The following is a 13,996-nucleotide window of genomic DNA, read 5'->3' on the forward strand; positions in this document are numbered from 1 at the left end:
GTCAAGAAATCTGCCTTAATGCAAACACCCAAACACAGAATATCCAATACTTCATGGAAAATGTAAACCATGGTGATGAAGGGGTGATGATCCAAGCTTGCAGGCTTGCTTTTGCAGCTGCAGTATCCGGGCAGTCGACAATGAACTTCTCTGTATTTCAAACTATTATTGAGTCAAATGTGAGACCATCTGTTCGACAGCTTAGGCTTGGACGTCCCACACACAACAGGAAATCTACAGCAGAATGGCTCAAAAAGAAAAGAATTAAGGTGTTCTGATGACCCAGGCCAGACCTCAGCTTAACTGAAATGCTGTGGAAGGACCTTAAGAGAGCTATGCATAAATGAATAACCACAGACTTGTAAAAAAGAGTGAGTCAAAACTCCTCCACAATGATGTGAGAGACTGATAAAGTTGTAAAGAAGATTGTTTCCAGTTATTGCTACAATAACATGGTTCTACAAGCTACCAAATCAGAGGGTGTACTTTGCTTCTCATGGGACTCCTGTGATCTTTTTTACATAACTGTATGTGAACATGAAAATACTTCAGTCCACCTTTACCTGCATTTTACACCCCAAGTTGAGTACTACTAGAAATGCAAGTTTTATAAAATTACAAACTAAGATTCATCCAAATATAATCCTATTAAAATGCAGTTACTGAAGTTACATTTACTCAAGTGCTCAACCTAAATACAAGCATAGGGTATTTGCCACTTAACAATCACCTCTTTATAAAAAAAAGATGGTATCCCAGTAAGGGACAGACAGATTTCATGGTGCTGAATATTGCAGTATGTGCACTCTGTAGCTCGGGACAACTTGGAGATGAATGAATGAAGACAAAAATATCTTCCTGTATATTTAAGATTGAGAGCAAATGTTTATGCAATGCAGAAGTTGTGTAATTGTAAAGATACTATTACTGTGTGTAGAACAAACTTGCACAATTCTGTAAATAAACTGTATCTGCATTTGGACATGGGTAATTTGTTCCTGTATATATACAGTGGACCTTTCATACATTAACTGAAGGGTATAAAAACAGTTAATAAGTATAAAATAGTTGCTAAAACTCTCGATCGTGGCTCAAAGAGTTGGCAGTTCGTCTTGTAATCGGAAGGTTGCCGGTGAATGGACCTTGACTCTATAAGGCGGAGCTTAAACTTTTGTGACTTTGGCGAAAAACGATTTTTCCCCCACTTCACTGCTGGAGTCACAGTTTCGTTTGTATCCGTGCAGTTAGGAATAACGGGACCGCTGCGGCGTCCAGTGCCAAATTGCAGGCAACCGGCGACATGGGTCTGATTAAATTTATAAGTGCGATCATTACTAGAGCGCTTTTTATCTTGATTGCTCTCATCGGTGTGTGGAGAGTGACTCGGGTGAAGGAACATGACTTTTACTGGTTGCTAACTTTCCTCTTTTTGCCGCTTGTCCTGGAAATGATAATAACCCTGAGGAGGAGGAAAGGAAAGGATTACAAATGGTGAGATGTGGATCATGAATGTAAGAGTGTGGAAATGTGCTGTAAGGCTGTAATTATATTATCCTTCAGTATGCATTATGTTACTTAACGACTGGAGTTTGCACAGCTACGTGGCATGTACAGATGTACAGTATATGACTAAAACTAAGCGCTTACCATTTCCCCCAAAAACTTTATCCCTTCCCCCATCTCCCCCGAGCATCCTATATCCTGCCTGTCCCTCTGCTGCTATTGTTAAGCTGTCCTAAGACATTAAGTTGGGGTGGTACCCCTTAACTCATATCGCAGATCGCAGTCTCCCCTGTCTTCCTGCATGCTTGAAATACATTGTGTTGTTCTATTTTTCTGGCGTGATATTGCATTTCATTCAACAACTTATTGAAGTGCTATATTGTGTAAGACTGTACATTTAATGAAGCATCCACCAATCACTGAGGAGATTAATGGATGCCTCAGAACATCTGTTGTTTTAAAAATCATGTTGCGTGGTAGTATTTTGAGGAAGTAAACTAGAAGCAAAGTGATAATAAAATACTCAATATTGTGGCAGTAACTAATAATTATTTCAAACTGCCAAATCTCCAAAAGAACAAAATGAAAAGTATCTGTTGTAATCTTATTTATCTTTAAGGGGTATCAGTTCTGTATATGTTTTTTTTTCCTTTTTTATTAATTATGAATAAATAAATAAAAAGTCTAAATGATTCTGGTCATCTTGCAGGTTTTCCCCACCCATCTTTCTGTTTCTCATTAGTATCATTCCCTCCATGTGGCTCCTGGAGCTCCACCACCAGCAGAATAAGAACAGCGAACCTCAGGTACTCCATGCCAGAAAGATCAATTATATAACTTGCTTAAAATAATCTCCTGTTTCTCAAACATGTAATTTAACAACAGATGTTGGTGAGTGGGAAGTTTGCAGGCTTCCAGCTCTGTAAAGCTACAGTTCATTATACATTCATATACGTTTACGGTTTATACAGGCTTACCTACAAGAGAATAATAAGTAGCCTGTGAAATTAAGTCCGTAAAATCTTCTTTCATCTCTTTCAGTGTCAAAAGCTTGATTCTTTGGATCTGTACAACCTCATTCAAAACAAGACCTCCAGAAACCTCACGATCACGGATTCCCTGAAGGTAAGAGTGATGGAAAGAAGAAGAAAAAAAGAAGAAAACTGATTTTATACCATTTGGCACTCATAGTCAAATATATCATGTTGAATAGTGTCGTGAAACTAACAGAGCGTTTCCAAATGAACTGACTAAAGGCAGACAAAATTCTCAGGAAAGTTGCTTAGACAAGTCTCTTGGTGTTTACTTCCACTGGTTCTATCTGTTTTGTATTGTTCCCTTTTACTGCTCACAGCTGTATGCCTGCCATGTCAGCACTTTAAAGCTGCCACATAATCATTCATGAGAAAGTCACTGCTCCCAGCCAGGAAACAGTCAAATGCTCACCATAAAAAACCACAGCTTGGGCTTCAGGTGTTTGCTCGTGAGGCTGAAGTTTTACCTCATACAGAGCTTGCTTCTTGATGATAAGCTACTGTAACTGCCTGCTGGCTGTTTCTCTTTGATAAAGCCAAAAAGAAAAACACAAAAATGTTTAGCAAACCATATAATATAAAAAAAATCTGTCAAGTCTCTTTTAAAATTCGAGATTCAGGGTGATTTAATGAAATAGTTCTTGGAAACTCTTTACACAGAAGTGTGGATTTAATGTAATACTGAAACTTTAAGTTCACAATGTATATCCCAGAATAACCTCGTCATCAGACACACTGTCTGCAATGCACAAACTTTAACCTTTCCCCCAGTAATTATTGTTTAAATAATTATTATTATATGCGTATGTGCATATAAATTATTATTAATTATTTATATGCACACACAGGGTTAGGAAAATATATATAAATATATATGTAAAGCATATTCTCTTTCTATTAACTTCTATTAAATTGTATTAACTGTATATTGAAATACCAGCGTCCATGTCTTTTCTCAATTTAGTTGTGGACAGTGCTGCCAGGCTCTTCAAGGGCAAAGAATACGAGACGTGGTTATCAGGAACTGAAATCTGACTGTGTAATAAGGGATCCCTGAAGAGACTTAACTGGAAAGCTTCGTACAGACTGATTCCGATATGTTTAGAAAGATTTCAACATCACAAGACTGGCAGTCTAGTTTTGGCATTAGAGACTGAACAACATAGAAAGTAACCACTAATAGGAAAAACAGAAGTTCTGAAGGCTTGCAGTCAGTGATGATCATTTTATTTGTTGTTTCGACAGTTTCAACTGTTTTTTCTTAGTGTTAAATTCTCCAATATTATGACATTTTGGTTCAAAGGAACTCAGGTTTTCACGTTCACAGCAGAATTTCAGTCACATGGTTTGCTTTACTTATGCTTCTGCAGCACTGCATTAAATTTTATCTGAGGATGGAGAGTATTTGATAACTAGAGAAGTTATGAATAGCTGAGAGACGTGATCAAAGAAAAAGAACAATCTTCAATTGTGTTTTATTATAAGAACGCTTTGAGTAATTCAACAAGAAAGGAATAGATGAGATTTGAGATGAATATCACCAGCATACAGTACAAATCCTTCAGGTAAACAATAAGTTGAAGGATAAAGGATCCAACAATCAACCTCTCAGGAACCTCACTGTTCACAGGTCACAGTCAAATAAGTATAAGCAATAAGAGCATTTATAAGTCTTACTTTCAAAAGTCTTTTTATTAGACAAAGGTTCCAATACAATGTATACAATAACACAAAATGCTTCAGAATATTCAAAAATTTCAATCCCTTAACCCATAAAACAACAAATAATTGGCAGCCTGCTGCCCAACTAAACAAAAAAACAAACCAAAAAACAAACAAACAAACAAAAAACAGAAAAAAACAAACAAAAGCAAAAAACAACAAAGACTCATAAAAGAAAAGAAAAAAAAGAGGGGGGGGGGGTCCTTGGACTACTCAGTAACAGTAGTTGTGGGCCTTTCAAAGAAGTCCAGAAAGGGGGACCACAGTTTATAAAATTTATTTTTAGACCCACAAACTGTATCTAATTTTTTTCTAAATCCATACAAGACATTATATCTTTTAGCCATTGTGTGTGTGAGGGGGGAGAAGAGTCTTTCCACTTCAGCAGTATAGCTCGCCTGGCCAACAATAATGAAAAGTTTAATGTTCTGAGTCTGGAGTTGGACAGATTCAGATTCTGGACTGCACCAAACATAGCACAGAGTGGCTCTGGTTCAATTTGATGCTGCAAGACTTCAGACATGGTATGGAAAACAGATTTCCAAAAGGTGGACAAAGAAGGGCAGGACCAGTACATATGAAACAATGTACCAGGAGCACCCCCACACCTTATACAGGCTGGGTCCACCCCTGGACCAATGCCCCCGATGAACTATCTTAAATTGGATAAGTGTATGTCGAGCACACATTGATATATTGTGAACCTGGCCAAGGATAGAGTCCCACAGTTCATCCGTAATATGAAGAGCATTTATAAGTCAATACCAAACACTCAGTCTATCAGTTGGCTGGGTCCATCACTATCAAAATGACTGTCAAGAGTAGCATTTCAGTCATTTCTAAATGGGTGTGCTTTGCGTCAGATGATGTAAGAATAAACCTTCGATAATGGAAGCAATATTTAATTCAGGAGGTCATTAAAATAAGAGGATTGAAACTTCCTGTGCAGTCAAACTGTTTTGAAAGCTTTTCACGTTGATGGTTTTCTTACAAATGGAAATAAGTAATGAGGAGAGTGTGTTGAGAAGATGGGAGAAGTACTCTGAGGAACTCACAGATTAATTAAAAGAGAATGAGGGGAGGACAAATGGAGAACAGGCAGAGGGGAACTGTGAAGACGATGAAGCGGGGCTGCTGGCCGAGATTACCTGTGGGGGTATGAAGATGTCCAGGAGAAACAGCAATGGGTTTTTTGATCAGATTGTTTAACACAATTTTGGAGCGTGAGAGGATGCCTGAGTTTAAATACCTGTGGTTACCCATCCAAAGTAACAGACAGTGCACAAGAGTGGTGAAGAAGAGAGTGCAGGCAGTCTCAGAGTGATTTGTGATAGAAGAACAGCAGCAGGAGTGAAAGGCAAGGTTTGCAAGATGATGGTGAGACATGCTATTATGTCTGGTTTGGAGAGAAAGACGAGAGGCGGGACGTTGAATATTTGCAGATTTTCATTGGGTACGTTGGGTTTGAAGACAAAGTTGAGAAGCTGAGGCGGTTTGTTCATGTGCAGAGGATGCTAAGGCAGGAGGAAAGCGGAAGATCATAGAGAAGATTCATGTGTGTAGTGAAGGAGGACATGGAGAGGGTTGGTGTGACAGGGTGAGATGGAGTAAACGTCATACAGCTGAAACGAAGACTTAGTGGAAAAAATAACTCTGTTTTACGTAGTTAGCATACAAACACTACATTTCAGGACACCTGTCAAACAGTGAGGCCACAATGTAGCTGCAAAGACTATTTTATATTGTATGACTTTTAAAACTTGCAAAAGTAGCCTGCATCTACATAACAATCAGAATAATCTCCAGTTGCTTTTACAGCCACAGCAATTAAGAACACTGAATAAAACTGCAGTTGTAAAACATTACAAATGAAACAGACTAAATTTTCTACACTGATTGGAAACACATGAGCCCCAATACTACAGTGACCAATAACAGTAAGAGGAGTGATTTAAACCAGACTATATAAACAATTACTAGACCACAACCACCACACCCATTTCTCCCAGGAGATGAAAGAAAAAACACGTTTTTTAAAAATGGCTGCAGTTAGTTGCAGCGTGTCACTTATAAAAACAATGTACAATGTTGTGTGGGATGATAAAATCACTGAAGGTTAATTCTGGCAATGTTCTTCATTTTCTTACTGTCAACAAATCCCATTGAAATATGATAACATACAATGATATCATGTGAATGCCAAGTTTGGCTGTGTTGACAAAGTATAATGTGGTGTGTTCCCCTGACACTAAACTACCACTGTCATCCAAATCTAATATTAACACGTAAAAGATAATTTAGTCACGTCTTGTGGTAAGTGATGTATTAAATTCTGTTTTAGTGTGGTTTGCAACTGTGTCAGTTACTCTTACAGTCACTGAGCACTTTATTAGGAACACCAATTTAATTGAACCGAGGTCAGTTTTTACTGACAGTTGCAGAAAAGACAGTTCTGATGCTAGTTATTATCAAGGTAAGAGTGGGTGTTGGGTGAAACCCGATACTTATAACTCGGTCAGTCCATCAGAATTGTCTTTTGACCAATTTTCTTTGGTCATAAAGGATAGGATTCCCACCCCACCTCTATCCTCCTCTGTCATGAACTCTCTCTTCGAAGGTTCATGTTGACATCTGTTCTAATAGGGCTAATTTCTGCATTCTTACAGGTATACAAGTGAGTTTAAACCAACTTTAAATATCTGTTAATGTCTTTTCTTTTTCCAGGATATTGGCAATTTTTTCTCTGCTGTTTGTGCGAATGACTGGATCCTGGCTCTCCATCAGATCCTGCTCATCCTGCTCATTGTGGGGAAGTGGCTCCTGCCCTTGGGAGGCGGGGTCACAAGAGATGAGTTGTCTCAACTTCTTCTAATCTTTGTTGGCACAGCAGCGGACATCCTGGAATTTACTAGTGAGACACTATCAGATATCAAGTGGGTGACTAATCATGTTCCATCTCCATGGGCATTTATTTTAATTTCACACAGAGCCATGTACATGTGTTGATAATATGTCAATGCAATAACTGAAATAAGCAGTGAAACTCTTTCTTCACCGTGTTTTTTTGTTTTGTTTTTTACAGAGATAACAATGATATGCTGGTCTATGTCATCTTAGGTGTATGGACCTGGAGTATGTTGCAATTTCCACTCCATCTAGCAGGTCAGTGCGTGTTAGTGTATCAAAATGTAACTTTAGTGCTTATTAAGGGCCTACACCATAAAGACACTAATTCCCTAGTAATTCAACATGTTTATAATTTTGCCAAACATCCCATCAACTGCAAGGGAGTAAACGGTGATGTAGATAAGTTCTCCCTAGTGCCATCACTTCCCGAGTATCAAAACCAAAGGGCATTGCCACCGACATGGAAATGGTGCTTCCTTCAGACCTATACTTAAAAAACCTGCTACATGAAGTAGTCAGAACTGGGAATTTGTGCAAATAATTAGAGATAAATTGACAAAGCTTCAAGTTCTCATTTTACCTGAGAAGAGGAATCTCTTATTAGGCCGCTGTGTTCTTGAAATTGCCAAACCCTAATAATGATCTCAATTCTCTATAACCCCATCTCATAATTTATAAGTAACCCTAATGATGCAGTTATATGCATCTTTACCATCGCAGTGCATTTAGAGCACTTAGTACTCTGTGTTTGCACACAGAGAGCCATGTTCACTTTGTCTGGATCTCTTTTAAACACACAAAGAATTGATAGACAAATGCAACATATTCATATAATGCAGAGTTGACTTTGGAAACAGCCACTGAGAAAAAAAAGATCAATTTAGAAGCTATTCTGGAGTTTCTGACACATCTTACAATCTTTAAGATAGGGTATATGGTCAAGCATTATAATACATTTTTGAAAGGTTAAGGATCTTGAAAAATGTTTGATGGTTAAAGGCGTGAACCTCATCAACCCTCTTCAAAGAAATTAGACAACAACCACTGGATATATTAAAGATTAAAGGGTTTAAAAGCTTGACTTTCCAATTACACTAGCATGGTTTCCCCATCCCCCTATAACACAGGAAAACCACCAAAGACTGTTTATAGTTTGACTTGACATTCAAATATTTGGCTAGCTCTACATATTTGATCTGATAGATTTTTATACCAGCTACCCCTCCTGACAGAACTCCCAGGGAATTTGTGTGTCCTACTGTCCTCAAATCAGGAACCCTCAGCTTTCTATGTGACTATGTAAACCATTACACTCCAACAAACACATTAACTGGGTAACATAGGAGTCCTGTGCATATGTGAAGAGTTTTCACTTCTATGATAGGTTAGACTTTTTTGAGGTTTAAACAGCTAAACAATAAATGGATAGCCTTTGTTTTTGTTTTTAGCCATTTAAAGGCTAAAAATGATGCTTTAACTGTAGGTCTTAGTGATGCCCCTCCTCTTATCTACTGATCTACTTAAAGAAGTAAGCTGTTCTAACTGTTTCTCCCTCCCCTTTATCCAGCTTTCTTCTAATTGGCTAACTTTCTTATGGGTGGGAAGATGTAAGTCCAAGGGAAAAGCATAATAGGTATCCTTTATGTGTGACTATTCCAGCATTTCTTTAGAGAAGAAAGATTTACCTCTTGAAAAACAATAGCAGGGAAAGTTGCTCTAAAAAGCAAGTGTGGCGTCTGTCAGACTACATCAAGCTACCTGAATGAAACCTTCATTTCACTCCCAATCTGTTGCTTTTTGTCTCCTTATCTGACATAGTGGTGAACTCCACACCTGGCAGAGAGGCTGATCAGGGTGCACAGGAGTCTCTCTTGACTAAGCACAGCACTGACATATGGAACATCATTCAGGCGCTGTTCATCCAGGACGGCCCTTTTCTGTGTGTCAGGCTCACTGTGATGGCCTGCTTCAAAGTCTTCCACCAGATGCTTGTCTTTTTTGCCATTAAGAACTTCCTAGTGGTTGCACTGAACTTGTACAGGTTTGTTGTTATATGTCAGGACTTCAGAACCTCCAGTGACAATAATGCCGGGGGCACCGCCATCCCATGACTTTGATGCATAAACAACAAGTGTAAACGGAGGTCTGGGAGGATTTTACACCAAATTTTTTAAAGATTTTTCAGTTAAAAAGAAAACTACACCTGGAGCAGGAAAATAAAAAGAATTGAATGCTCTCTGCTTTCTTCACACACTTCTACTGTGTGCAATACAGAATTCAGAAAACTCGGATATGCTGAACAGCTAAGTTCAGAGTCCACATGTGACTTAACTGCTTAGCATCCAGTTCAGCCTATGAAAATCTCTGTCAACTCATTCATGTAGTACTTATATCCGGTTATGAATACATGATCTAAATGTTAGTTTCAATTATGCACGGTATAAACTGGTTTGTTTGTTTGTTTGTTTGTTTGAATGAATGACTTACGTGACCAACAGCATACCAGGGACACAGCAAAACAAGGAAACAGAGCAGAACAGGAAAAAGGTGTGGCGGTCACAATAATAAATATCTCCATATAAGAAAATAGTGAAAATCTACAACACTAAGCCTGTCAACACTCCACAATGCCTTAAAGTAGCTCCAGTGCCTCTGCTTGTCAGTGCAGCATAAAATAACTGAAGTCCCAGACTTTCAGGTAAGACTTTTGTGCTTAATCTGAGAGGACATGAGGTCACCAAGAACAGGAAGAGAAAAAAAGATGAGAGCAATGGCTCAGAGGCTAGGAGGTGTTGACAAAAAACTCGACAGCATTTTTCCTGTCTTAACGCAGACAGGACGTTCCGGCTGACTAAAACAAACCCTGATCCAGCAGCTGGCTGTTAAAGAAAAGAACTTTAGCAGCGTGGATAATTATTCCACACCTTGATTGATGGTTAGTTGTACCTCTTGGATGGTGATGCTTAAAAAGTAATTCACGCCCCCCTTCTTTTTTAACAAGTATGAGAAATGTAAAATAATCCCTGAAGTGGGTGAATTATCTTATCGTTCGTGCAATATTGTTAAAGAGACCAAACACACCGTTAAACTTTACTCAGGTAAGGAGCTCTGTTTGCGTTGTTTTTAAGACCTTTAAACTTCACCTCAGGCTTTAAGATGCCAGCAATTTTTGTTTTCAAATTATTCGTATTGGTTTGGTGATGCTATTTTGACTGCATTATTTTCCCAGATTTCTGCAAGAAATAGCAAGTTATCCTGTCAAGGTCTTATTTTTTCTGTAATTCTGGTTTTTTTTTAATAAACATCATTAAATGATGTAGCTCTGCCTCCCGTTACTTTACTGAACAAGCATTTGTTTCAGAATTAAACTGATCATTTACAGCAGAATTCGTGGATTGACCTGTTTCACTTCACAGATATAAATTCAAACCTCTGAGCATGCATTTCATCTTAATTCTGATACAAAGTATAAATTATAAGGTTCAGCAGTCACTTGACTTCTGCACAGCCTCACCTTAAAGTAAAAGCTGAATCACTTTAAGGAAAAAAATCTTAAAAGCATATTTATTTTGTGTAAAGCTGATCATTTTTTACAGTAACTCAATTCTGCAACCTGTCTGCTGTCTCCCCTTTGTGGACAATTAGTGTATTAACACTTTGATGCCATCTGTGGGCAGATTTTGACATGTTGTATAATCATAGTCAGTTTTATTTGAGCTTAGAGCTCTCTGTCAAATCACTGTGGCTGCTGTCAAACTGTTACTGGAGTTTGTTTGTTTTTAATAGAGCAGCCACAGACTGCCACAATAATCCAAAAAATCCAAAATAAAAGTTTTGCATCTCAAAGCTGTGTGTTGAGGTGTAGTGTTTGCATACCCTGAGTAAAATAGAGTTAGTTTAACAGCAAGTGAACTCGATTTGGAAGAAACATCTGTTCAGAAGGCAAAAAGCATTATTTGTCAACCAAAGCATGTTCTCTTAAGAGAAGTTATGTTGTTGCCCTCAGGTTGGTGCTGTCCTGCACCTGCGGGAAAAACAAACTGCTACTCAAAATCTTTCATATCGTCTTCTAATAAGCTGCTGAATGTTGAGTAGTTTTTCTTATTCCATCTTCAATCTATGTTTGGGTTCTACCCAGAGACTTTAAAACTGTACCTACGTGTAGTTTGTTTATTTATTCCAAATTTTATATGGTTATTATGATGGTGGACTGTCAAACTGAATTGCCCATTGTGGCATAAAAGTTTTCTGAATATGCGCGTCGCCTTCTGAGCTAAGTCTTCATTTCATGAGCATGAAGATTACAGTGAAAGAAACTGAACATGGCTGTGTAATATCAGTCACCAGTTTGACTTTGCCTGTTATTTGGATAAACATGCAGGTATTCAAAGGGCTGACAGAGAGACAAAGATAACTGTGGAAAACCTCCGTAAGAGTTGCTATCTGTGCACATTAGCTAGAGCATTTCTTGTTCTTTGTTATCATTTGATAATGTTTTCATCATAATCAAAGTGACACCGGACTCAAGAGAAAGCACAGCAGCTTTAAAGTTTACAGAATTCTGAAGAGTTTTGAAACAGGTGAGTACACAGGGAAGTGAACTCTTTACAGGGAAATGGGGATTTCTCTCAAAGAGAAGAGGACACGTAAGAGCTGACTAAGGTGAGGATCGCAGATACAGTTTCAAATTGTTTACTTCTGTGTTTCTTCTTAGCAGGTTGCACTGGCCAAACAAGTAGGCTGAAAAAATCAAGAGAGGGAACAGAAGAGAGTGGTGGAAAGCGGGCAGGAAATTAACTTGTAAGCATATTTCTCTTGACAGGTAACGTCCCACTTGAAAGTGCAGGTAAGCTGAGTTTGGAGGAATGCACCAAAATCTTTCCAGCAATCTTAACACCATGCAATACCAAGGAGCCAATGATCTTGCAGAGTGTGGACACTCAAACTGGAGTCACCTCAGGGTGGGCAATTCCACCTGAGAAGGGGGAGGCAGAAGTGAGAGAGAGAAAAAGAGAGAAGAAGAAAAACAGCCTTGGCCTGCCAGGACCATGACTAAAAACAAATATTGGTTGCATATAACTTTTTGTGAAAACGTGTATTTTTTCTATCAGCTGACAAGTTTTATTTCAAATAATAATAATAATATTAATAAATAAATAAATGAAGATTTTGGCTTCTTCTACCAGCCACTTCTTTTAGGGGACTGTCTCCATCTCACCCTAACCCTAGCATCCTCCTCTGTCACACCAACCTCCATCATGTCCTCCTTCACAATATCAATGAACCTCCTCTGTGGTCTTCCTCTTTTCCTCCTGCCTGGCAGCACCATATGCATACCACTGTCCCTCCTCTACACATGTCCAAACCATCTCAGCCTTGCCTCTCTGACTTTGTCTCCATCCTGAGCTTTCCCACTGATGTACTCATATCTAACCTCTCCATCCTGGTCACTCCCAGTTAAAATCTCAGCATCTTCAACCCTGCCACTTTCAATTTGTCCTCCACGTGTTCTTCTTAGCGCCACCGTCTCTACACCACATATCATAACAGGTCGGACTCGTACTGCTATCCTTTTGTTAGAAAGAACCCCTGACACTCATCTCCACCCACTCCACCTAGACTCTCTTCTTCACCTCTCTTATGCACTGTCAACCCCAAGGAAGCGTTGGTGTTTTTTAATTGTTGGTGTAAGTAATCTCTTATGTATACTTTATGGAAGCTGCAGTCTTCCTGCTGAAGAGAAGGAGGAGTGGGAGTGTTTGCAGCATGTAGAACAAAACATAAGACGATGCAGAACACTGCAGAGGATGGATTTGGATTTAATACTAGTTCTTCCTCCATTATGCCGCCAGGGAGAGCATCAGGTTCTGCACATTTTGGTACTGATAGTCTGCATGTCTCATTCTGCGCAGTCCTGGTGTTTTTTCCACGCTCCTGTAGTTTACTGTATTGTGTTTAGGAAATAAAAGGTCTTTTTTTCTTTACAAATAAATAAATAAATAAAACCACTGGCCTTGAAATTAATTTCTAAAAACTGTTAATGTTGATACATAATAGCACAGAGTTACCATGAGAAAATAACTGGTATGCCAGAGATTCAATGTCACAAAACTAACAGAAAATTAGAAGATGAGGAACACATTGCTACTGTAATTGTGACTAAATATTAATTTATCTATTTCTGGTAGTCATTACTCTTTGATCAATACAAAAAACAAAAAACATTTTGACACATGAATTAAGTATTTCCAGTGAGCTACAGCTTTTGCAGAAGTGGGGGGGTTTCTGAATACATAAGCATGCTCTAATTTGCAAAAGAAATCTTCAGAACTGAGAACTTGTGAGAAATGTGCTAAAGCAAACAAGCAAACTGTAATTAGGTGTTGGACCAAAAAAAGTCCAATGTGCTCTCCAAAGGTGACAACTGAGTGTTGTCTAACAGTTTATTATAGTAATCTACAATCACAGTATGTTTTTTAATTTACTTCTTTATTAAGAGATACCTACATTCATCTGAAGAATAAAGGTTTCACAGGACTCTGTGCAATCCTTTGGAAAAACTACATACACCCTCACTGCTTCCATAAGAATTAAGGATGTAAGTAGCAGCTATACAATTTTGTTTGGAAGGGCTGCCAGGAGAAAAGCCTCTTCTATCTAAAATGAGCTTGGCAGCACAGCTTAGGTTTTCCTAAAACCCCATAAACACAGCAAAGCCCCATAAAAAAACCCTTATTTGTATCATGATGATGAAAGGGTGATGATTTGGACTTGTTTTACAGCCAAAGGATCTGGGCACTTTGCAGTCAAGTTGACCATGAACTTCACTT

At 38.5% G+C, this 13,996-nt stretch overlaps 1 protein-coding gene across 1 annotated transcript; it reads left to right on the plus strand.

Annotated features, from left to right (window-relative positions):
- The first annotated feature begins 1,174 nt into the window (after positions 1–1,174).
- On the plus strand, positions 1,175–10,527 carry LOC102199911 (transmembrane protein 26-like). Its single transcript, XM_005727333.2, has 6 exons — positions 1,175–1,491; positions 2,213–2,309; positions 2,545–2,628; positions 6,984–7,192; positions 7,342–7,421; positions 8,985–10,527. Exons 1-6 carry the CDS (start codon positions 1,301–1,303, stop codon positions 9,275–9,277), a joined length of 954 nt encoding a protein of 317 aa, XP_005727390.1. The 5' UTR covers positions 1,175–1,300; the 3' UTR covers positions 9,278–10,527.
- Positions 10,528–13,996: the final 3,469 nt, after the last annotated feature.

Source organism: Pundamilia nyererei, unplaced genomic scaffold (genome assembly GCF_000239375.1).
Source record: "Pundamilia nyererei isolate P.nyererei 1_Seehausen unplaced genomic scaffold, PunNye1.0 scaffold00024, whole genome shotgun sequence".
NCBI lineage: Eukaryota > Metazoa > Chordata > Actinopteri > Cichliformes > Cichlidae > Pundamilia > Pundamilia nyererei.